The sequence below is a fragment of the Musa acuminata genome, chromosome BXJ2-10, assembly GCF_036884655.1.
Source record: "Musa acuminata AAA Group cultivar baxijiao chromosome BXJ2-10, Cavendish_Baxijiao_AAA, whole genome shotgun sequence".
NCBI lineage: Eukaryota > Viridiplantae > Streptophyta > Magnoliopsida > Zingiberales > Musaceae > Musa > Musa acuminata.
In genome coordinates, this window is record NC_088347.1 from 19,450,347 (window position 1) to 19,477,496 (window position 27,150).

The 27,150-nt window shown below is 37.9% G+C and overlaps 2 protein-coding genes across 2 annotated transcripts; both read right to left on the reverse strand.

The window, feature by feature from the left end:
* Positions 1–634: 634 nt before the first annotated feature.
* On the reverse strand, positions 635–18,274 carry LOC135581833 (mediator of RNA polymerase II transcription subunit 33A-like). Its single transcript, XM_065127940.1, has 12 exons — positions 17,618–18,274; positions 17,413–17,526; positions 14,369–14,722; positions 13,050–13,366; positions 12,847–12,938; positions 12,405–12,756; positions 9,386–9,593; positions 8,077–8,191; positions 7,608–7,775; positions 6,072–6,741; positions 4,477–4,683; positions 635–2,598 (listed from the first exon to the last, which is right to left on the reverse strand). Exons 1-12 carry the CDS (start codon positions 18,013–18,015, stop codon positions 1,505–1,507), a joined length of 4,089 nt encoding a protein of 1,362 aa, XP_064984012.1. The 5' UTR covers positions 18,016–18,274; the 3' UTR covers positions 635–1,504.
* Positions 18,275–20,064: 1,790 nt separating this feature from the next.
* LOC104000021 (probable calcium-binding protein CML27) lies at positions 20,065–20,881 on the reverse strand. Its single transcript, XM_009421951.3, has one exon. The coding sequence runs from the start codon at positions 20,781–20,783 to the stop codon at positions 20,199–20,201; it is 585 nt and encodes a 194-aa protein (XP_009420226.2). The 5' UTR covers positions 20,784–20,881; the 3' UTR covers positions 20,065–20,198.
* Between the last annotated feature and the right edge of the window lie 6,269 nt (positions 20,882–27,150).

Below are 27,150 nucleotides of genomic sequence, written 5' to 3' on the forward strand. Positions count from 1 at the left end.
CTCTTGCCTTTGCGGCTGCCGATGAGGAGGTTCTGACCGACCACAGATAGAAGGCTTCCCCGGACAGCCCATTCGGATCTCTATGTTCGTGTCGCAGCGAAGGGATCCGTGGGCATGGCCGGAACAAATGTGATTCGAGTAATACTAATTCAAATGTAATGTTGGAGAAAGAAAGATTGGGCTCTACTTCGAAAAATGTAGCCTAAAACTCTAATATGTCAATCTCTTTGGAGTCGGGTGCGTTTAGAAATATGCAATGTGGGTCTAATGTATAATAATTTCAGAAAAAAATTTAAATTATATGATACTATCCAAAAACACAAGATTGTCAACATGATTGATGTGTTCTATAAGATGAAATTTATTTTCTTTCTTATTTTAATTTTTTTAATATTTATTTATATGATTATATTTTATATTTATTATATAAAATTTCTTCTTTTTTATAAGATTATATATTATAATTTATTAATTTAAATTATATATGTATATTTATTTTTTAATAAATACTAAAAATATTTTAGAAAGAGTAAGTTTGTTATATAATATTTAAAATATAATTTTACAAAATAAAACTTACGTCAATACATATTTAAATATAATTTTCATCTACTGTTTGTTACAATATTTAATGTATTAAGAAAAACTACACATTCATTCAAATATGTTTCTTCACATGTACATTAAAAATTACGAATGTGTTTCCAATCGCAATCGAGGAGATGATCATTTTTGCGGATGTTACAATCATGATGATGCGGTCTGATTGCACCACATACATATATATAGCTTAGGTTTGTTCCCCTACCTCCGGCTTTATGATTCACGATCGCCTTCGTCCCGAGCTGGGCACGATGGCGATGAAGAAGTTGACAAGACCAGATGAACTACTTCCCATCAGTAGCATCAACCATCTATCGTAGCAGTGTCCAGAACCAACTATTGCCTTGCCTTGTTGACACACACAAGAGGGGTGAAATTTTTACGGTGCTGGAGCAAATGTCGCATTGGGCAATGCTCATATGGATCCATCCATCCCACGGCATCGATGCTCATGACATGATAACCAAGCAATTTTTGACCGGCAGGCAATCTTCCTGATCAAGATTGGTCCAGAATCCAACTCGCTTATTTACATGATGTGTGTCTGCTAAATACCAAGCGTTGAACCACACACTCAGTTCTCTGCTTGTAGCGGCAAGGTAACGTCGAGTTAAACACGGAACACACGGACAGATGTTGTCGCACTGCCACTAGCTGCAAAGTACCATCCAGTTCCACACCAGATGCACACAGATGTCGTTGCAACTGATGCCTGCTTCTATTGCCAGTAAAGAAATTTCTTGCACTGATATTGATGACATCTATCGTATCTCGTGCATCAAAGACAACAAGGTGGTACGATACGGAATCCTGGTTCAACAACCTGTGTTGTGCCAAAATCTGCTCGTCTGGAGTGGAGGGCAGCAGGACCAGACAAACTACTATCCACAAGCGAAACGGATCACAACACGGATTCCACCACTGCTGTCACGGCCGAGGGACCACCTAGCTCAAGGAGCGATAGAGCCATATCAAACTCTTGCCAACCCCTGAGACCGCTGGCCAATTTATGCAAAGCCTCCTGCTTTGCCTCCAGCACCCATGCTGGTGCAAAGTTCACCAGCAAGCCCACAAAGCATGACACGTACGCCTTCCATATTGCTGGATCACACCCAAGAATTATATTGCCCTCCATGGCACCAGCGACAAAGTCCATGTGGATCCCAATCACCCGGGCTCGCATCGACGAGAACACTGATGTGTACGCTGGGGATGTATTTCCAACTCCCCAAACAAAAGCCCCACATATGATCAGCATGTAGGCCATAACGTAGCCTTGCAGGATATTGGATACTGTCTCAGTTCCACCTAGCTTCTCTGCTCCGGCTGATAACAGCAGCGTCGGCAAGGTCTCCTCATACATTATCTGCACAAACTGCACCCCGCCCGCAACAAACAGTAGGCTTGCCCCCAGTGTTGCCACATGTTGTACTCCCGATATAGCAGAGACAAGAGATATGCGGCTTGATTTCAGGCGGGTAGGTCCATTGGAGCTCCATTTGGTTCCTAATTTGTGTGCCCACTCAATGACCAGCTTGAAAATCACCTTGTTGACAAAATGAATGTCAGGAAAGTTTCGACATGTTCGGAGGTAGAGGAAACCTGGTGCCACTGGGAGCCGAACACCCTGGTCAGACATATATCGACCCAGAAGTCCATTAACTCCTCGATCAGCTGTCATGTGAGATCCTCCAGCAACAGAGGGACCTAAAAATGAGGAGAAGCAGCTCCTAATCAGCTGCACAACAGCATCCTTCTCCCTCGAGAAGGGAGAACGTGAGCAGGATAGGACAATGAAATCATGCCACCTTCGCACCTTCTGAGTCCACAAGGCTCCTATGATTGGCATGCTTGGCCAGGTGCAGCCTGTTGCACAGTTCTCAAGAGCCTGACCAACAACTCCATGGATGTACTCTGAACTCTTCTCGAGCTTAAATGTTATCGTCAAGCTTACAAGAGCCGCCATTGGTAGTGGGAGCATTGGTGGCAACCCTCCTGCCAGAAATGGTCAAATTAGTACTGCCTAGCTTTCAACACAAACGTTTATATAAGTAGCTCCTCATTCAATACATTAAATCAAATCATATGATGTAAGCTTATGAATGCATAATGAGACACCTAGTCTCCAGCTTCCTACGGACAGCGTGGTTAGATAAGAGGAAACAAAAGAATAGGCATAAAAGACATTGAGAGGAACATATATATATATATATATATATATATATATCAAGATTCTAAATACTGGTCTGATAGGGATAACATATAATATACCCATCTGAACCACAGGGTACTATTGAATACAATAATTAACAATAATTAAAGAAACAAGATAATCTTTCTAGCAGCATAAATGAAATTTCTAACAACATCTCCCGGAACAAGTAGACACTAAAACCATCTAATTGATATGTGAGTTGAGCAAACTTAACTTGAGAGCATCAACTGTATAGGTTACTAAATGACAAATTTGTACATGCAAAATTTGCATTCAACTAACACAATTGTGCTGCTAGTACCAGTCAGTATTTAAATTTTTATTTCATTTTCATTAAAACCAAACACTGTAGACTTTACTAGACACTATAAATAAATATCTAGATACTCTTAGTTTAACTAAGAATATTGCTTTGTACATAATTCAATGGTGAAAAAAAATCAATTTGGCCAAATCCAAAAGAATTGGAACTTTACAGCTTTTTGTTATTGTTGTAGACACCAGACAATATGGTTCGATATACCAAGCAGTATATTGGTACCAGTAACCAAATCCTATATCGGACAAAAAATTAAATCCTTCATAAGCATGGTGTCCAAAGAAAGTGGTGCAAGAAGACAATCCATATTAGGAGAATGCTGTATTTACATGGTTGCTTCAATGTTCCTTGCAGGCTACATGTTATACTTCTAAAAGAATTATTCTATCATTGATGTACAGAACATTTCAATGTGATTCCTTCTTTTATTCTACAGAGACATAGTTACCTTCTTCTCACTGTAAGCATTTTAGTTAAAGAGTTGTGTAAGTTAGGTTTTACCATCATCAAGTCCTATCAAATCAGAAATATTTTATTTGTTATAAAATTGCAGCAAAGGTCAACAGGAGTTTGATGGAAGACATATGGTACTTCCAGTAAAAGATGATGCAGTAAAAGCAGTACCTACTTGTATCAAAACCCCTCATTTAAAGCATATAGAAAGTTATGTTTTACCAAGACTTACAAGTGCATTCATTCAAACAACTGTTATCAGGTATTTATGTGAATTTGTCCTCATTTAACAAGCCAATTAAATTGTTTCCAAGTACTTGATTGAAGGCCACCAAAATCAAAGAGCTTGCTGGATGCCGTTTCTTCTATAAAAGTACAGTTATTTCAGAGGCTTTCTTTATTTTCCTTTGGGTTTACAATATTCAAAGATTTCAACATGTGTGACAATGAAATCATTCAGATGTCTGGACTCTGAATGACCCTTTTCTATGGACATTTCATCAGTGTTTCAGACGGTAACTTGTCAAATGGTGTGTTGAACAACTTTGCACTATAAGAATACCAATCACGCACAACTTTAATGAGTGTGGTGTAACACCACTTGCTAGATAACAACCTAGTGCACCAAGAAAAACCAAGTTAGAAATTACTTGTGTCATTCGTGAATAATATCTTTTATGATGTTTCAGCTTCTTATTCTTATCTTTGCCTTATGGACACAATATGAAAGAAACTGATCAAGTTGCCCACTTCAATCCTAATTTAAATCAGTTATTGACCAAATGCTGGTCAATTAAAATAAAGTAAAAGAAAGTAGCTCATAATTAAAGTAGAACAAGCAAATACATATAAAGCAAGATAATAGAATAAAGAATAAAACACATACGAGGATAACAGCTGTTAATATGAACCCCAGCAGAGGCAAGTATTTCCTTTACTTCAGATTCGATAGATAGAAGAGTCGGAGCAGGGCTAGGCCAATCAGTCCCATTCATTGGAACTGGTTTCCAAATACCACGAGTAATCTCCGCTGAAAAGTAGCTAATGATAGTAGCAACAGAAGCTGGTAGAAAATCCACAAGATCTCTCAAACCTACATAAGTTGGGAGGTTAGTGTAGGCAAGTACAATATAAAACAAAAAGGAAACTTAGCAGAGATATTATATGACTAATTGTTTAGTTACTATCTGATACTTCCTACTACAAAAGAAGCTTACAGCAACTGAAGAAAGAGATGCTTTCATCTTCATTGGTGTACTCTTCTGAGTTCTGACCGACGAAAACCATAGGCTCTTCTTACATACCCCCATATGGATATAAACATTCATATATGCACGGTATTTAGGCGAATATATTTAATATGACTCAATCCTTCTTTTATTATCATAATTTTGACTTTACTTGACAATTGAGCTGCTAAACAAGAGAAATTGGAGTGAAGCTTGTAAAATATAATAAACCAATTCTATATCCTTCAATTTTGTTCTTTCTTAGTCCAACTGCTGTTATTTTTCAACAACTGTTAGGAGATGATATTGGCTTGACAATGAGCATAGTTTTATGCAATTCATCTTATTGAACTATTTTTCAAATTTTGAGGCAATGGTGGCTAAACTGGCAATCATCTGTTTTATGGACCCTTAACATAGAACTCAAGCAGCCTTGGAGATCAAATGAATGAGGGTAACCCAGATCCTCATCATTTAAAATAGCAGATCCTTTCAGGTGTAATAAGTTCAAGTCCCCGTTGAAGTAACAAAACTTCAGCCAAATAGTCCAAGGTCACCAAGATTATAAAGCAACACAATGAAAAGCTGCAAGATGCCTTATCTTACTCACAGATACTTTAGTTTAACCCAGATCCTCATAATTTATTTTTTCTTGTATAATTCAGAACTTTGGGTGGAATACTTGGAGGCAAGTACTCAAGTTAGCCAAAATTGAACTCCACAAGCCTGATAGAAACTCAAACTGGTATGATGATCAGACTATGTGCTTGTATGATTGGTGTCAATTCACACAAAAAATCACCCCATGCCAGTTACCATGAGCTCTGTGCTAAGTTATTACAATGCTGCCCTCAACATACCAAACAGAGCAGTGACTATATGAGCAGGTGCACAAACCAAAATTCAAATGCATGTGCTGCCAACGACGTAACTAAAGATGATAGCATTGCATGCCAAACATGTACACTCTTACACTAGGATTAAATAATTTCTAGTTTCATGATCAATAACTGCTTGAAGTTATGTACGTCTGGAAGAATTTCTATATCGTCATTCTACCATTGTCATTTTCATGGCTCTTTTAAACAAATTGTTAGGATGTCCTGTTTGCAATACACATTAAACTTCCCACAAACAGAATATATTGGTACTTGGAAGAATGGAAAAATAGCTACGTGACTTAGAACACCAAGAATGAAGAATAGGCAAATGCAAAAGCATGGGAAACAATCGACAAATAAGTGCATCAAACCTGTAGTCAAGTCTCTGGAGGAAAGCCTTCCATGAGCACATGCAGTCAAAACAGCTTCAAGAACAAATGGAATAGCTCCTAGAATCTCCCATCCAGGAAGCATTGGCCTTTGTAAAGAATCTTCTGTCATATTTACAGGTGATCCACTTATGCTGCTACTGGAGTTTGATGAGGGATTACCAGAAACAGGTCCATTTTTAGACATTTTCCGATAAATCATGTTCAAAATCTTATTAGCAGTCTGATGCACTGGGTCTTTGTTGCACAGACCAGAAAGAATTGAGGCTATGCAAGCCTGATTCTGGAAGTACCAAGCTCGAAGTTTTGGAAATGAGTCAATATAAACTGGCCGACGTGGTGATGCATTAAACGAACCCATATTATTCCCTGTTCTATTCATAGCAGATGAGTTCTGCAAAACAATACGACTGTTGCGCATCAACAAGAGATAGTCTAAGGTTAATTCCATCTTTATGGAGCCTCGACCTGCTTGGCAGAGCTCCTGAGGGGGTTTGTAAAATTTCCACAGTCGAAGAAGAAAGAGGAATGCACACGAGAAGACCGAGTAAACAGAAGTTTCCTCAGAAGTTCTCGACTTATGACTGGAAAGAGGTGACAGTGACCCAAAGACCTCACAAAGCGGCATTAAAGCTGCTGCAACTTCTGGAATCTGAAGATACCAAAAAATTTACATTAGTAATATGGAGCAAATTATGAGGGACATTTAGGCACAAACTATTGCAAAATGGTTGTGCAGTCCCACTGTATTGACGAAAACCGAATACATGTATATATCTAATCATCTTGTGCATTCACATGGGAATAAAGAAAAGCACCAATGGTAGATCAACAAAAAAATTCTTATCTTTCATATGTTTTCAAAATATCTCGAAAAAAACAACATTTTTACAGAAAAAGGACCACGATAATTCTGAACAAAACCTGGAAGTCTAGAAGTAACATTACTAATCACCATCACTAAGTAATGAATACCAATAATAAATGATACACTAAAAGTAGATCTATAACAAGTACTTTGTAAAGTCAGTTCTGCCATGTGAAATTTCTTTCCCAAATTGACCTTCTATACTTGCAGAAGCTCCAAACATGTATTTAAAACTTGTTCTGGTTTCTTAAATGCAAATCCAAATCACATATACATCCACAAGTGCATATGACATGATTGACTATAAGAAAAACCAAGACATGATGTGAGTGAATCATAGTTCCTAGATTTACTATTGTTGTGTCATATTTATTGTGTTTGAATTATACTCTAAAGATGGTTTACTGATGGAGTAATACATACAGTACCAAACAAAATGATCTATTAGTTCATAAAAAATGACCAGAACCTACAGTTCATATTACACATTTGACTTAATAATCAACTACATCAAAACAATGACAGCATACATCATAGACATATTTTGTATAAAATTGTTAATCATGTTCAGAATTTCCAAAAAATTAAAGATGAATTAACAAATTGGTTCCAAGTAGTAGATAAATGTATTCTCAGAAGGCTTTACTCACCATGCCATGTAAAGAAAGAATATGAACGATGTCCACACCAGAAACTCCAAACAAAATGGCACTGAGCACAGGCATGTGACCAATCAAATAATTCTCAGCTGCAGATGCTGAAGAATCAGGAGGCATAGGAAGAGATAGCAATTTGACCACAAAAAACACAACATGTTCCTGAAGCAATAAAAAAAGACAATTAGAAGCACAGACAAAAATGAAGTTCATAAAGTACAAACCAATTTGAATAAGGTTAACAGCTCAACGCCAGCTAAGGTTTTTGGGGCAAGCACAAATAAATAGAGCCAAAATATCCCAAGGAAATTGATAGCCATTAACACATCTAAACCATAGAAACTTCTTACAACAGTACCTCCCTAATCCTTAATAAAAATTACTCAGTGAAATGACTAAATATAATTTTCAATCAATGGTTAGAAGTGCATATAATAAATGAAAAGATATATAAGTGAACTACCTGGACATTCCAACCACATACTAGGGATGCGGCACATAAAATTTTTGCAGCTGCTAATTTTTCTTCTTCTGATCCATTGACTGCAATATGGTACATTTTCTCCACTTCCACTAAACTACAGAGCAACAAAATAAGTCCATGAGTCTGATTATTACAAATTTAAGACCACTAAAGTTGATAATATTATAGTGAATTGAGCTTGAATACCTTTAATAATAAAAACAATAACATTATGTTGGCGCTGTAATCAGGATTACAGGCTATGGAACCATATAAAATCAAGATGGTTAAATGCAATTTTATCATATAAATAAGAAGATGACTAACTAATTAGGAGTATCAAGCATCTATACACGATATAGTACTAATGTGCACAGTGCAAAGAGATGCTAAATTCAAATGTTTTGGAATTTAGCATATCCTTCTTCATCCATCTGGTTTGCTTTCTTTATACTTTCCTCAATATTATAGTGAATTGAGCTTGAATACCTTTAATAATAAAAACAATAACATTATGTTGGCGCTGTAATCAGGATTACAGGCTATGGAACCATATAAAATCAAGATGGTTAAATACAATTTTATCATATAAATAAGAAGATGACTAACTAATTAGGAGTATCAAGCATCTATACATGATATAGTACTAATGTGCACAGTGCAAAGAGATGCTAAATTCAAATGTTTTGGAATTTAGCATATGCTTCTTCATCCATCTAGTTTGCTTTCTTTATACTTTCCTTAATTTTCTTTTCCTCATTTTTTTCTTTCACAACAAATTGGCATATCCTCTTGTTTGTCAACAACATAACAGGGAACTATAGCAAGATTGACAGGATTAGTTAGTCTACCCTGATAGCTTGTCTTAAACATGTTGTGACCAGGTGGTTGGCATCATGAACAGACTTTCTGCATTTGGAGGAAATCTGCTCTTGAAGATGTGTCAGGTTCACATGACACAAGTGGCACGTGTGCCGGACCTCTTCCTTGAATAAAGCACATCTTGCCATCAAAAGAGGTGTCTCTTCGAATTACGGTACTAAACTGATTATTTCTAACTTCTAAGTTTAAACAATACATTTGAATTCAAGGCCTTTAAACATCTCTGCAGTTTGCTGCCCATATAATGCAGAAATCAACAACAATAAGGTACAAAGATGGTGCCAAAACATTTCACAGCACAAGGCCATAAGCATGTCAGTTCATATATCAACAAGAACTAATGTTACAGTCAGGGCATGACTGTAACTAATCAATGCAGTACTGTCATCACTGATCAGGTTAATCTACGAGGAATTGTTTAGAGTACCTTGATGCAGGAGTCACCATAAGAGAGTTTTTCAAAGAATCAGTCAGTGGAGCTCCCTCAAGGAAGGTTGACCAAGAAGAATCTTGAAATGAAGTTGGATCTTTTGATGACACAGATGGAACAACATATCCAGGCCAAAAGTAAGCAGATGTATCAATCAAATTTCTTGCAATACAGGCTTCAACAATTAGATGCAGCATGTTTCCAACTGCATGTGTAAAGAAAAGGAACAATCATAACACTTCTTCAAGTAGTCCACAGGAATAGAGTGCTACTTAACCAATGTATAGCATGGAAAAGCTATGTTAGCATTAGTTTATCATATGTAGCTCCATGGAATGAGATGCCGCATACAATTTTAAAGGTTTAAAGGATCATGTTCAGGATTGATCACAATATTTAGGATCGTGAATGGCCATAGGATTCAGGATCCGGATAATCTTAAAGCAATTAAACCTAGTTCTGAGACAGATTATTCACTTCAATGAACATAAATTGGTTGAAGGAAGCCTTGAAATCGATAAAAACAACTCAAATCTTGCTAAAACCAGCCAGGACTATCCACAACCATTCAGAGTCAATCAGAATCTAGCAAGGATCAGCAGGAACTGCATAAAACCCAACTAGAAATACGATGAACTTGTAGTGATCACTCAAACCCACTTAAAACACGCACAATCAGCTCAAACCTGTTCAGTCCAACCAATCCCAAGAGAACTCAGAAAAATCAGGATCAGAGACAATTAATCCATATCAGGATTGGCCCATCTTATGAAGCAGTTTATAACTTTACAAGAATTGTCTCATATCTAATATGGTTTGATACATAGGAAAAAGGAGTAATCAAAGCTCCATAAAGAAAACTGAGTGAATACTTGGATTGAAGTTTTCATCAACCACTGTTAGCAGAGTAGGCAAACTCAACCCAGGAATCGGTATAAGCAAATTCATATTGAATCCGGAAACCAGTAATGAAACTATTTACAACATCAAGATTAATGGACATGTTTCTTTTTTGCTTCAAAAGCCCAAACCGATTCAAAGCAGGTTTATCATGAGCTTCACTCTAGACAAGCTAGAAAGCAAACATATTCTATCTTTTTTAGTCCATATTATTATCTAAATTATCTTTCACTTTTCAATTTGAAAATAATTTAACATAAATTATTAATAATGATGCAAACTTCAGAATGCTTGCAGATCTTAAAGAAAATCTTTGACCTAGATTGGATATCCAAAAGTTCTGATCTCGTTAACATGTGAATTATAGTTTGTCATCTAACTGCACCCTTAAAAGTATAACAAACAAGATTTTCTACTGTCTCTGAAGTTCATAGCTATTTTGTTCTTTTAAACATAAAACTAGTAACTTAAAAGCAGGGATCCGAACTGGAGCTTCAGGTCTGACATGTACTTTGTTTGGCCTAACCACTTACAGGTCAGATAGTGTTTGGATCACCACACTTTTTCCTTGTTAGTTTGCTCAACTCAAAATGAACAAAGACCTGTATTTTACAATGTAATGTGGCCTGACAGCATTTAGGATACAAAATTTTGAGGGTCTGATCAGATGTATACCTCTTGAATATTCAGATGACTGGACCTAAATTTGAGCGACCTGACCAGTTCTTATCCTACTGTAAGTAACAGACTGAAATTTAAAGAATAAGGAAAATTTTGAAAACTATATGAATGGTATCTTTTGTAACTTACAAAATTGCAAATGAATAGTCTTACATATTGTATATTCAATTACTCTCAGTCTCAGTACAGTCCAACTAAAGGTCTAAAGTTGCATCTAGGCATGACCCTATCTCTATTGCTAAAAAGTAATCATAAAAAATAGTGAGTTGCTACGATGGTCATAACCAAATAGATGGTGTAAATTGACATAAAGTAGAACATAAAACAAACACTCCAACTGTTCATTGCTTCACATCTCAAACACGATAACTCTCAAGATATATTATTTTTTATCTTTTGTTATTTATGTATGACAATCTAAAGGGTGATAATGTTTAAAGAATCGAAAATAGAGTTGGTAATAAGAAAAAAAGGACAAAACATACAGGGAAATATTCCATAATGCTCCAATATCATCAAATTCTCATCATCTTGGGTTTGGTTGATTATGGATGATTAAGGGAAAGTATTAGAGAAAGAGCTTTATAGATTACGTAATGGAGGAACTTAGAGTGGTAGGATAACTAGGGAAGAAATCTCTAGAAAGATAGAAATAGATAATTTCTTGTACTCACTCTAAGTTCTATGAACTCACTTTTGGGAAAACATATTGGCCTCACACCAGTTACACATAATGCAGAAAAGAAACTCATTTATTCATTTATCAAGTCTCCAATACAATTCCTCCCCCTTCTTTTTTTTTGAAGTAAAAGAACACAAAAAAGTAAAAAGTAAAAATACAACTAAGAGATTTACATCAAGGTAAATTAATTGTTCACTCTTTTCTTCTTTAAGGAAGATAAATTTTCGAATTTGTATTGAAAAATAATCTGCTGTTTCATAGGCTTCCACCTCTTTTTTTAAAACAATAAAACTTATTGAAACAATATCTTCATCAAAAGTAACTTTTTATTTCTTTTACTTTTCCTCATTGACTACCTCTTTTATTTTTCTTGAACAATCTAGAAAACTAAAGTAGAAAAATAGGAGGCGATGGCAAGTGGCAACTTATGATTCTAACAAAAACTCTCTCTAAACTATTAAAAATAAGAAATTTGAATAGGCTTTTTTTTTTCACAACTAGTGTAGACTAAAAGGTGTTCCAATGTCCATCAATTCTCTAGATAAACTCCTATAATGGTGAAAACAAGCATAATATTTCTGGAAAAAAGTACACACTCATGCAATTAAGCAAGAAAAAAGTGTAGCCTTCAATTAACAGAATCCTATAACAGTAAAAAACTTGATTCATAAAAAATATAAAGCCAAAGTCTGTTCTCACTGCTGCATTTATCATTCAGATGAAGATAATAAAAAATTATCAAGACAAACAAACCTGCTTTTATAGAACAATCATTAAGGTTGCTATTCCCAGCCTTGAAATTATAAACAAAGACTGCTGCTTTTGTAGCTGCACTATTAGCAACATTGACAACCGATGGAGGAGGTGAGAGAAGTGCTGAAAATTGTCCCAGTATCTTAAGGGATGATATCAATGCATGCCTTCTAACTGCAAATTTATTTCCTTCATTTCCAAATGAATTACTTCTCAAAAATCCATTGCTAAAAGGATAAGGTGTTTCATTCTCTTCCTTCACAACAGCAGCGACTGCCAAGGGGACGATAGAAAGCAGCATGCATAATCGTGCATCAAGGTGAGGTATTGGTCCTTCTATAGGCTCACGATCCTAGAAGTGCACATATTTGCAAATGCAAGAATATAAATTAAATTTCTATAGCAAATATAATTGTATGCATAAAAACAGAATTTTCTCAACTCGTTGCACAAGTCGGAGCGCTGAAAGCCAAAGAGTTTGAAATGTCTCCTGCCAGCTTGCCTGGTTAATTACTTGCAGTGTCTTGGTCAATTCTGTTTAATTAAACAGTCTTAAATTTTCTTATAATAGAACAGATATGCATATTTGGAAAAGGAGTAAAACAAAAAAAGGAGACAGAATGAAACAAAAGAGACAACTAGAACCTGTAAGAATCTCAACAGCAGATATAGCATATAGATGCTTCCCATCCATTGCATTCTCCATAAAAATATCAACAGGTATCCAACAAGCACCTCTTCCAGCACCATGACTGTTGCATGGATTCAAGCTATATGACCCAGCATCAGCTAGAGCTCCGAGAAGTTGATGCTTATTCAGAAGGAATTCCCCATTTACTGCACTATTTATATTTGTGAACAACTTATCCAAAATATGATTCACTGATAATAAACTCTCTGATTTTGATCTATTGGCATCAATAGTTTGGAGTCTCTGAAGTAGGCCATTGAACAGCTCAGGCCTGTGCTTGGAAGAATTTTTTTCAATCAGTAGTAAACACCTCAAAATAATTTCTTATATTAAATTATTAATCTCCACAAATCTCTTAGGATTATAGATTAAAATTAGTTATCACTTAAAATGCCCTGATCACAAACATCCAATGTCATCAGAGTTGTAGTTAAATAGATATCAATGAGTAGCAAACATCACAACTTTACCAGTTAAACATAGGGAATCAATAGAACTCCCAAGATTGATGAACTCCCAAGTATGGGGCAAGGAAAGGTCAGTAGACAGGGAGTTTTTTTAAATGGACTAATCAATAGAAAAAAGGATAAAATAGTTGGATCTCATGTCAGTAGCTATTATCTAAAATAAGTAGGAACCTAGTGGTTATTGGATTCATATTACTATTCATAAAAATGTGCCATGGTCTAATACTGCCTTCTAGAGGATGGAGTTACATTAGCACCAATCACAAGCAGGAGGTGAAAAAAGTTGTCCTGATCACTATGAAAAATCACAAGAAAAATCATGACACCAAGCAAGTTTGATATAGTGTATCAGCTGATGATGATTAACTTAGTTACTGGAGGGAGATTCACCCATGGGAAGAGATGAGCAACTACACTTAGAGCCATCACAAGACCTAAGGAATGTCTCTCTATTGGAGCAAAGGGTGCTCATCTTGACTAGGTTTTCCAAGATAATCTATGTCCCTCTATTAGGCCTACTGTGACTACTGCTTAAATGAGAAAATTGGGCAAGTGATCACCACCATTGCTCTCATGGAAATAGAAAGTGAACTAGCCTTTGTAACAGATGCTATCATCCTATGTAGAAATTAATTAGTCAAAAATTTTAACATAATGGAATTTTTTTTTCCCATTTTCCTCCAAGACAGTGTTGGAATCCTTCTCCCTTCTCAATGTTAACATCAGAAACCATAAGCAGTTAAACTACAATATTCAGTAAAAGTCATACTGATGAAGAAAGCATAAAAGCATAAGACGGTACATACATGTTGATACGAATAAGATGAAGAAAAGCTTTGGCCTTTTTATTTGAAGAAACTTTTTCAGCCACCTCAATAGCCATTAAAGCATTAGTCCTACGTAACTTGTCATGATGCTCATTTCTCCTCTCATTTGAATTCTCCTTAACATCGACCTGCATTGTTTGTTCTCCTCCACTAGCATATGCACAGCCATGTTTGTCTGCAGACACCAATTGGGGACCACAATCTTCAATTGTACAATCCATCAAGCTGGTGATGATATTCAAAATGAACAAAACAATTGCATGCCCAAAATCCATTTGTTGAACTCCATATGTATATGAAAGTTGTAAAGCAGCATCAATAGATTTTGCAATCCTGCAAAATGGACAATATTGTAAAGGATCAAAGGCTGAGGCTATAAATTCACTTATTCAAAAGTCACACTTTAGCCATGAAGAGGAAGGATATGAATCCACATTAAAAGGAAGCCAAGGAATTACATAAACACCAGAACAGCCTTACGGACCACAGAGTTAACATCTTTATGAGATGCTTACAGTAAACAAGTACACAATAAACACACGAACGGGCAAGTAGTGCTAACTTGATAAGCATGTCAAACTTATGTCAATAGTAAAGTATTTCAACCCTTAATCCTCTATTTTTGTTCCTCATCTATCTGTTACATTGTATACTATTTCCGCCTTCATTATTCTGCCATTTGACAAAACCACAAGCAAGCCCATGCAATAACGCATAATGTTTTCTAGTGTGTTTCCTGATGATGCAAGCAGGGATTGAGCAGCATCAGTATATGGCACTTGATAAAGGATATAAATAGGAACAGATTAAATTTGTCGCTTTTGCATGATGGTGAAGTGTCTCAAATAACCGGGGGTGACTACACTAGGAGGGTTCATCATAGAAACCCATAATGCATTTTGCTGAGGGCTTGTCCCTTAGACCAAAAAAAGATGGGACATCCAATTTCTCTTCACTAAAACCTCCTTTTCCTTAACCAATTTTCTTTTTCTTTATGTTTCTAGTCCATCAATAACTATCAGTTAACTTTCTTCAACCCGAGTTCTCTTCTATTTACTTATACATCTAGAGCATTCTTCTCTCTACACATCATGTTGCATATTTATCATATCTTCAGAAGAATCCATCCTATTAGCAGCACAAGGAAATATTTCTTGGACAGATGTTACTAATAGAAAATACTATCTAAGTAACTAAAGCTCAAAGTTGTTTCCACTAGATAAGTCATTTCCTGACTTCAAATATAGTTAATAAACCCTGCATTTTTTTTCCTTGAAAGAATTAGACGTCTCACCTTAGATTCCATTTCTCAAAACATACAAGAAAATATCCAACTTTCCAACAAAAATCATCGACTCCCCTTTTTCAGAAAAGGAAAATTGCATAACACCCCACCAAGTTATTGATTTTCATTTTTATTTCTACAAATTTGAGTTTAACAAGTATATCCTAGCAAAACCAAAAACTTACATCTATGCTACTCTAGTTAACCTCCATTAGTTGATTGGCATATGACTCTTTAAAGTGACATTACACCCTTAACAAGCCCCATTATGATGGTATTAGTTATAAGGGCATTTTAGGTACTTTAACCATTTATATATTTTTAATTCAAACTAACAATTGATAATAACTAGTTTCTTGGATAGATGATAATGTAATGGTATATGTGGATGATCTTAACATTTGGAAGGGACAGATATATATATAAAACCTATAGGGGTAACAATGTCATTAAAATTGGAGATTTCTATTGGCAACCATTTTTGCTATTTATAACCTCGTTTTAAGAATCTTTAATATTCCTAAGATACCCTTATGTAAATGAACATAAACGTCATCAACTTATCACTTAATTCTAACAAACTCTTCAACTCCTTCCATACAATTTTTCCTTCCCCTTCTTCTTCTTCTCCTAATGTAATGGTATATGTGGATGATCTTAACATTTGGAAGGGACAGATATATATATATATAACCTATAGGGGTAACAATGTCATTAAAATTGGAGATTTCTATTGGCAACCATTTTTGCTATTTATAACCTCGTTTTAAGAATCTTTAATATTCCTAAGATACCCTTATGTAAATGAACATAAACGTCATCAACTTATCACTTAATTCTAACAAACTCTTCAACTCCTTCCATACAATTTTTCCTTCCCCTTCTTCTTCTTCTCCTAATGTAATGGTATATGTGGATGATCTTAACATTTGGAAGGGACAGATATATATATATATAACCTATAGGGGTAACAATGTCATTAAAATTGGAGATTTCTATTGGCAACCATTTTTGCTATTTATAACCTCGTTTTAAGAATCTTTAATATTCCTAAGATACCCTTATGTAAATGAACATAAACGTCATCAACTTATCACTTAATTCTAACAAACTCTTCAACTCCTTCCATACAATTTTTCCTTCCCCTTCTTCTTCTTCTTCTCCTAATTGCCGGAGCATCTTTCATCGTCAGTTATGCAAAATGACAAGAAAACGAGCAATAATCAAATGGGATGATCTGACGATCGAAGAGGAAGAGGTGGAAATATTTTTTTTTTAATGTTTGTTAGATCGATTTAATGATTTTAGGGTTTAAGATGTCAGATTACCAAAAGATGATATTCCGACCATTTCTACAACATCTTGAAAGATGTCATCTTCTGGGTTAGTATGCATCAACCCAAAAGATATCAAATTTCAGGCCATCTTTTGGCGTTATAGGAAATAAGGGTATGATTGGTAATTGAAGGATTATATTTAGTAAAATTATATATGTGTGTGTGTGTGTATATATATATATATATATATATATATATATATTAAGATGGTTGCAGGGGTTGCCAATGGCAAAAAGGGATTGCCAGTGGCAATCTCCTTTAAATTTTGCAAAGATAGATATTAAAAAAGCCCTTTTAGAAAATTAGATCCTTGACAAGTAAATTCCAAAAGCAATACTAACCCGGAAGCCAAATACTCACTTGTCTCAAACGAAAACTACCTAAAAGAGCCAAGAACTCACTTATCTCTACAGGATCCACCAGCCTCGATGGAGAGTGAGGAAACGGCATACCGGCTCACGAGATCAAGGTAAAGCCGGTAGGCCTCCGGCTGCGCCCATCGACGAGGGATCACCCTGAACTCATCAAGATACGAGAAACATGTGAGAAAAATAAAGGAATCGAGAATCGAAAACAATCAGGTAGATCACAGGATCCGATCCATGCCTGGGCTTGAGGAGAGCTAGGGTATGGATAGGGGAGACGACCCGACACGACATCGCCTGGTCGAGGAGCTTCCACATGGACGGGGTGTTGTTGGCGAAGCAAAGGTTGGAGACTAGGACGTGCGCTAGCTCGGGGTTGGGGAGCCCTAGGCCGGCCTCCTGGACGCACCGCGCCGCCTCTACCGCCCGCAGCAGCGGCGGGTCGCCCCGCTCCTCCGACGCCTTCACCGTCGCCATGACGCGCCGCTCCAGTTCAGCAGCTGTGTCCGCACTCTCACCCACCTCCATCGATGTCCCTCTCTCTCCGTCTCTCTCTCTCTCTCTCCTTCTCCTTCTGTGAGTCGGCGCTGTGGAAGAGATAGCGGTAGAGGCGGAGCGCCTGCGAGAGGGAAATGACATGGAAACGCCCGAGCCTTATTTAAATGACTACGAGAGCGGGTCCCATCTCTCCCCAGCGACGATGACCGTCCGATCGGTCGTCTTGATGAAACTTGATCGCGTGAACGAGAAGGAAGATATCCGAACCGACCGATGGCCAGCTACCCAACGGGGGTTGTTTTCGGTACGGTTGTGGTGGTCCCGCCAGTAAGTGAGAGAGCTGCCCCTGTTGGGTACTTTTGGGATGGTCAATGTAAACTGCAATGGAAGACTGAGGTTGTTTGGTCTTCCAATCAAACTGACTTCGGTGGCGTCGGTCAATTTGTAGGCTTTGATTTAATCGTTAACCGATTCTTAACGGTATGTATCCAACGCAACGCCTGACAGAAAAAGACAAAATCAATCGAGTAGTTTTCACATTTATCCCTTTAAAATGAATGGCATGGATAAATAAATTGCTCATTTATTCTTGCAAAATTACCGATGTACTTAATTAGTAGGATTGCCATGTTAGAACTTCAATAGACATTAATTCCTCCTTAATTGACATTAATTATCCTTAATTGACATTCAACGGAAGTTTTATGCCCGACGGTCAGAAAAATCCAGTGGAGAAAGAATGTTAAGGCGCAGTCATGAGAATTAACAGTAAGAAATTTAAAAGACGCTTCTAATTTGCTGCAGTCACAGTAATAGGAAAATTGAGCTGTTGGCCGACGCCGTCTCATCGCTGCTGCTTCTGCTGCTGCTGCGGGTGGGTCTCCTATCGTCAGGTGATGGAAACGCGTGGGTTTGACCAAGAATTCCTTCCTTCCTTCTGGAAGGGAAGGCGGCAAAGAAAAGGTTGTGTTGCGTGGGCTGAGAAGGACCGGTGCAGTGCGTGGCTGGAAACAACGCTACCGTGGGAAATGGTTTAGTGTTGGGTAGAAACGAAGGTCGGAGTGGAGAGTTTGAAGCACCGGTGGCACCAACCTCTCTTGGGTGTCATTTAAGTTGAATTCAGGTATGGGATGGAAGAGAAGGCGAGGATGCGAATTTAAGGCACACCAATGCCAAGTCCACCACCAAGTCAATTGGTTGACTATTAGGAGAAATCGACTTCTAATCCCTTACGTTTTGGAGCGTGTGGGTGCTAATATGTTTAACCTATACCGCTTTCGTGTCAAGACGGATAATCTTGAGCTAGTGCAAATGTTTGACCATACAATATTGATCCCTTGGTTGATGGCTGTATAATATCTGAAATGATCCATCCTTCTTCTAACTAAAGAGTTCAATGTTTTTAGATCGGATTCACTGATATCATTAGATAATTAAACTACTCTATCCACTCGCTTTGGAACGATGTAAGAATTTCATGTATTTCTATCATATCGAACCTTTAATGAATTATTTTTAATGTAATATATACATGAATTAAGTATGACGAACCCAACTCTTGCAATTGCTCAGGATATTTTTTTTACTTTTAGATCTATATCTTAATTCAAGATTCCTCTTACCAACTAAAATAATAATAATAAATCTATTCTAACCAACTTAAAATGAAAATGAATTGAGATTATAAACTTATAATCATGGAATCGATTCGATCATATCATAATAGAATAATGTACATTAAAGATGATATATATAAATATAAATAAGATTGAAGAACAATGTTAATTTACTTGTATGAACGAACGATTTTATTGTAATTATATATTGGAAAAAAAGAGTGAATAGAGATGTGACTTGATGGGACGCGAGTAAAGCCCATCGCATTCCGCTGCCATCCTAATCGAGTGGGTATCTTGCAACACACGTCAAACTTGTGATAGGTGCAGATGCCATGAATGAGAGGGGAGGGGCTCATTGACCGTGTGCTCAAGCACATGGTCGGAGCATGTTGCGTTGAGCAGCGCATCAGATCTAAACCTATATATCGAACAGGATTCGAACCATTCATTCTATGCTCGATCAACTTGTGGGCACAAATTGTTGGAGCATGGAACGTTGAGCTAAAGATCGAGATAGGTCAATTCCGTGAGACAGAAGCCACAGGAGGATTAGGGAAACAAAAGCCAAAAAGAAAGAAAAAGAGATATATTGTCCTTGGGCCTCATTCTTACCGTCAGATTCCACTTCAATGGTCCCTGATGGAGAGTGGAATAGATCACTTGCGGTAATTAGCAAGGAGAAGTGGATGGATCATGGGCCGTTGATCAGGCGCCCCAGACGGTGATGCCCTGCATCATATGCTTAAACTCCCCGAAATCGACCCGGCCGTCGGAATTCTGATCGACGGAGCAGATCATCTCTTGGACCCGGGCGATGCTCCGCCCCTCCGGTAGCCCCAGCTTGGCGAGCACCGCCTGGAGCTCCGCCGCCGAGATGAAGCCGTCCCCGTCCTCGTCGAACACCCGGAATGCCTCCCTCATGTCTTCCTCCACCGTCCCCTCCTCCCCTTCCCTTTCTTCCTCCATGGCAGCGGGGCCGCCGAAGAGCGCGTCGCCGAGGGCTCGGTGGAGGGCATCGAAGTCCTCGAAGGCCAGGCCGGCGCGGCCGGTGGGGATGTAGGCGGCGACGGTGGATCTGAGATCGTTGGCGTCGGCGCCGAGGCCGAGGCGGTCGAGGGCGAGTGCGAGCTCCTCGATGGTGATCTCCCCGTCGCCGTTCTGGTCGAAGAGATCGAAGATGCGGCGTAGGCGCAGGGTGTTGAGGCTCTGAGTCCGGAGCCGAAAGGAGGAAGACGGCCGGCCGAGGGTCGGTGTCGGCAGGCGGGTGTCGGCGGCGATCCCTCCTTCCATGGCTCCTTCACGGGTGGGTTCGGGCCCGTTGACGACGGGACGAGACTTTGGGAAGACGGGGCCGGGAGAAACCAGCGGTGGTGGTGGGGATTTATATAGAGCGACCAAAACCGTGGGAAGGCCGCGTGAACCGTCGTCGGCAACGGCTTCTTCCCTATAATAATTTCTGATTATTTTTTGGTAATATTATGAATATATATATATATATATATATATATTATAATTTAACTTTAACATATATGAAATTGAAAAGCTTAAATTTAGGGATCTTTAAAGGTACATAATATTAAGGAGAAACACATTATTTTCGTATATCACAAGAAAAAAAAATATAAACACCTCATTTTTCAACTTTTATATTTTTAATTTTTTTTTCTGAAATATCTTATGCTATTCAATGCGTTGAATTGAACCCTCTCACTATTTTGGTCTATGGTGGCTTGTCGGCCAATTTAATGAGTTTGTCTCGCGTGGAAGTTTGGCAACCAATGACAGTGACGCTTTTTGAATATATGTCAAACATTAATCAATGTTTTTCATCTCCTTGGAATTAAATGTCACCACCAAAGATAAGGAACTCATTTTCTTTAATATTCTCTATATACAAATAAAAAAAAAAACTCAATTAACATTATTTAAAAAAGATTTATATGTTAAATCACCAACAAATCCAAATCTAAATCAATCAGGCTGTTGTTATAACATTTGCATTGAAACTCAGAGGACTATAATCTTTTTTTTTTCTCAACATAGAAAAGAAAAATTGGGAACATAATTTGTTAACTCCTGGAAAGGGGAAGCGCAAGTTGGAAGATTTACATGTCGTCGGAGGAACTGCTCGTCTTCTTGCACGCGGGTTCGATGACGAGGAGCTTAAAGAAGACAGAAAATTAAGGATTCTTTCCGAAAGCGGATTTGGTTGCATCTATCAGGACAACCTCTTCTTTTGACTAACCACAGTGACATCTATGACCATCTACAACCAGTTCACGATGAATAGCAGAAACTCTGATTAGGTTGTGATCTTTGTTGATATACATCTTCAATTTGAGAGGTGGGATTGAAGAAGCTATCTGGAGAGGAGCTACGTTTACTGATCTTATAGAGTTTCGCAGGAAGACTCAACCAAGTTCATCCGGCTCAGAGATATGGTATACAGATATCTTGTAGAATTAATTGATAAATTTTATTTATTTAGGTGATAAGTAGTTATATAGATTTTTTTGTAATCAAATTAATTATTCAAGTCCGTGATTGACCCTCAAATCGTAGATTAATCGAGGACATAAGAAATGCAAAGATATCATTCTATGTGTCTCTTTATCATTATCTTATATCATGCTCGTATAAGATTGAGTTTCTATCAATAGTATTGATCTTGGATTGATATAACTAATATCTTCTACGAGCAAGAAGTTCTATAAGAGAATATGTTAGTTGATCAGAAGTATTTACGTGATAAACATGTCGTTGATGTTTGACAACTTGATCTCTAACGAAATGGAATTCGATGACAATATGTTTCGTGCATGAGTGGAACACTAGAATGACACATAGGTATATGACATTAACATTATCATAGTATATTATAGGAGTAGATTGAAAGGTGATATTAAGTTTCTGTAACAGATTGGTGACCCAGTTGAGTTTTGCAATGGTAGTGGCGATGGTGAATATTATGATTGTTTTCTATTTCTTGAAACTCCAACTGATTGTATTTGCTCCAAAGAGATAATATAGGCTAATATAGATATTCTATCATCAATATTGTCTGCCCAATTAGCATCAACAAATGCATGAAAATGAAATGATAAGTGTTTATTAAAAAAAAAAATCTATGATTGAGCCCTTTTAGATACTGTAGGACTTGTTTTACTATAGATTAATACGTACTATAGGGCTAATGCATAAATTATAATAATTTATTAACTACAAATGAGATGTCAAGTATTTATTCATATTGTGTGGGACTACAAATGAGGCTACCACCATATAATTTAAATGATTCAGTAGTAAAAAGTGAGGTGACGATTTTTTTTGGCATTCTGCATATTCATTTTTTTATAGTAGATCTCAAATATCCTTTTTTTGAGATAGGAAAAGTTCAGAAGATGTGAATGTTGCTTCTACTCCTAAAAAGTAGTTTAAGATTTATAAATCTTTAATGGAGAATTGATCTTTTAATTACTTATAGAATTGTTTGATCTCCATAGGATTATTGTCTATAATGATAATATCATCTACATACATTAGTAGATATATAGTACTTCCCTTTTGTTGTCATAGAAGTAACGACGTGTCAAACTTGAAATTGATAAAGTCAATTGACACAAAAAATAAGTCAAGTTCAGTATACTAAGCTCTTGAAACTTGGTAAAATCCATAAATAGCTTTTCATAGTTTAAAACATGGCATGAATATTGAGGGTGGATAAAAACAAGAGGTTACTGTTAGGATCGAGAGCACTAAGAGGGGGGGGGGGTGAATTAGTGCAGCGGAAATCTTACAGCGATTAAAAACCAAAAGCTGCGTTCGTTCAAAAACTATTATGATGCAAAAGCAAATTCTCAGTTTGTATCTAAGTGCAGTTTGCGTCTAAGCGCAGATTGCGTCTAAGCGCAGTTTTGCGTCTAAGCGCAGTTTACGTCTAAACTCAGATTTACGTCTAAACGTAGTTTTACGTCTAAACGCAGATTTACGTCTAAACGCAGATTTACGTCTAAACGCAGTTTTACGTCTAAACGCAGATTTACGTCTAAACTCAGATTTACGTCTTAAACTCAGATTTACGTTTAAACGCAGATTTACGTCTAAACGCAGTTTTACGTCTAGACGCAGATTTACGTCTAAACTTTGAAACTTGTTTGTATACTCGCAGAAGGCAGTATGCAGTTGAAATCAAGACGTAAACGTGAACTGAAATCTGATGATTGAGCGAGGAAAGCCGATTTACGTCTGAATGCAGTTTTACGTCTAAATGCTGAAACTCGTTCGTAAAATCGTAGAGGAAAGTTTGCAGTTATCAATAGGATCAAAATGTAAGTGTAAACTGCAAAGAAGCTCGTTCGTAAAAGCACGGAAGACAGTTCTACAGAATCAAACGTAAACGTAAACAGTAATGTATGAAAATACGAATTTACGTCTGAATGCAGATTCGGAAGAACATCACTTAGAACTTGTTCGTGAAAGCGCAGAGAGCAGTAGCAATGAAGGAGGTTTGCAGTAATGATAAAGTGCTCGAAAATAAACGCAAACTAGAGATTTAGAGTGGTTCGGTCAGCCTTGACCTACTCCACTTTTGGCTTCCTCCACCGACGAGGTTGCCGATGTCAACTAGGTGCCTTCCTTCAATGGGCGAAGGCTAACTGCCCTTTTACAGTTTCTCTCCTTTTGACAGGCTCAGGAGACAACCTTTACAGACCTTTCTCTCCTCACTTTACAACTGAAAACTTGAAGAACAGAAGGAGGAGACTTAAAGGCTTTACAACACTTTTGAGCTCTTAGAATCACAGAAAAGATCAAGATTTCGGTGTAGGTCTGTATCTTTTCAGTGCTGAATGGGTGGGGTATTTATAGGCCCCAACCCAATTCAAAATTCGAGCTCAAAACGATCAAATCGATCAAATCCCAGAATTCTGGGATCAGGCGGTTGCACCTCTTGACTGGAGAGGTGGCACCGCCTGGCAGAGCTCGAAGACTGAGCTCAGGCGATTGCTTCTCTTTGCCAGAGCTCGAAGACTGAGCTCGATGGTTGCATCACCTGGCAGAGCTCGAAGTCTGAGCTTGGTGATTGCATCACCTGGCAGAGCTCGAAACTGAGCTCGGTGGTTGCATCACCTGGCAGAGCTCCAAACTGAGCTCAGGCTGATGCACCTCTCTGCCAGAGCTCGAAGACTGAGCTCGGTGATTGCATCACCTGGCAGAGCTCGAGACTGAGCTCAGGCTGATGCACCTCTCTGCCAGAGCTCGAAGACTGAGCTCGGTGGTTGCATCGCCTGGCAGAGCTCGAAACTTGAGCTCTGGCGGTGCTACCTCTTGGCAGAGGAGGTTGCACCGCCCAGTCTAGCTCGAAGACTGAGCTCTGGGCGGTTGCACCTCTCGGCTGGGGCGGTTGCACCTCCCAGCCTCGCAGCCCTGGCGGTTGCACCTCCTGGCTGGGGCGGTTGCACCTCCCAACCCCACAGCCCAGGCGGTTGCACCTCCCGGCTGGGGCGGTTGCACCTCCTGGTGCAATCAGGGTCCGAATGGTTCACTCCATTCGGCCCACTTTGAATCTTTTCAGGGGCCCAATTGCCCCAAGATTAAGCTAATGGGATCACCTCCCATTTTCATGCTTAATCATCATGCTAACTACGATTAACTCTAAGACAACTTCTGCAGCTTTGCTCCGATGCGTCAATCGCTTCTTCCGGCGAGTTTCCGGCCAACTTCCGTCGATCAACCGATAACCCTCGGTGATCCTTCTGCGGACATCCGGCATACTCCTGGACTTTGCGACGATCCACTTGGCGAGTTCCGACGAGCTTCGCTTGGCAAGCTTCTGGACTTCTCGGATCTGTTCTCGCTGAACCTCCGACGACCGTCCGAACTTCCGTCGAACTCTCGAACTCCCAACGTGATCATGATCTTGACTCCGGCGCAACACCTGCTGCTTGTCTTACTCTTATCGTAGTTAATCCTGCACACTTAAAACAAAACTTCGATCGAGACAATTAATCCTAAGCAATTAACCAAGTTGTCCGATATGTCATTGGTCTCTCGACGCTTCGTCCGATTCTTCGGCGCATCGTCCTCTCCTGCAGCCTATTGCCCAATCGGCCAGTTGACTCCGCAACTCCGATATCCTTGGCACAATACCTGCTCTTCTTGGCCGAATGCCCGAGTCCACAGCCCGAAGCCTTCTGTCGATACGCCGACCGATCCACCGGCCCGACGTCCAATCTTCTGACATGTTCCTTCGGCACAACATGATTTTCCTGCTTTAATTGTCTCATCCTGATCGAAGCATCCTGCGTCACTCAAAACGCAGATTAAATCATAAACATATATCAAGTAGTTTCATCATCAAAATACGAGATTCAACAATCTCCCCCTTTTTGATGATGACAACAACTTGATGACGGAGTTAAACTTAACTCCCGGAGTTTAAACAAACTCCCCCTATCAATATGCCATATTGATAGAACCTTGAATTCAAACTGAATTCAAGTCATTGCAATATTCATCATGAATACTTGCAACACGTCAACATGAACTTATGCATAAACTTATGCATCACATGTCATGTCATCAACATACTTCTCCCCCTTTGTTATCAACAAAAAGGAGAAGTACTACAAACAAGTGTGTGTGATATTGGTTCAACTCATTGCATGAAAATCATACTATCAAGTTTTATCATCATGCAAGTTTGCTAATATCAAATATCAACATGAAAAAAAATTACGATGTAAGCTTTTGATATCATAATGCAAACATTTCAAGTGTTTATCAATTATAGCAGTTCATCACATGGTAAGATATCAACGCGTAAAATTACGATACAAGTTCTTGATATCTTAACGCATGATGAAAACATGGCATAATACAAGTTTGGCAATCATAGCATCAATTCATATATCTCTTAATGATGCAAGCATTGCAAATATGGCAATCATATCAATTCATATATCTCTTGATGATGCAAGCCTAGCATCAGTGTTCATAGCATCAATTCATATATTTCTCCCCCTTTGTCATCAACAAAACGGAGAACGATATAAGCAAATTTTAAGCATAAGTGCTTGTTGTTATGTATGTGAAATAAATCCTTGCAAGTAAAAACACTTTCATCCATATTTATCAAATCCATTTCTCAAAAAATATTTTTCACATGATGTGTGTATGAGAAATGTATTTGCTAGTTAATTACATATGTCAAAAATCAATGATATGAACTAAACTTGATATGACATATGCTTGTTAAGTTTGGAAGAGAGTGAACTTGATATGTTAGATTCAGGAGAATCCGAAAATGAAATTTGACTCTTTCTTCCATTCGGACAAGGTTTTGCTATAGATATTCAATTACAATCATGAAGGTAAAGCATGCTTGTTATCATGGAAGTTTTGTATTCAAGCACATAATTTTCAACATGTAATTGTGTAAAATCATTATGCCAATCAAGTGATTCGATCATTCAATTAAGAAGGTTCGAAAAATAATTTTAACACGTTCAATCATTAGGACGTATTTTTGCCATAGTTTTTCAAATACAATCATAAAGATAAGACATACTCATCATCATGATAGTATGATAGTAGGTTTACCATATACAAGCTAGCAAAAAATTTCTACATTTTAAGGCCCGCAAGCTAGCAATTTTGA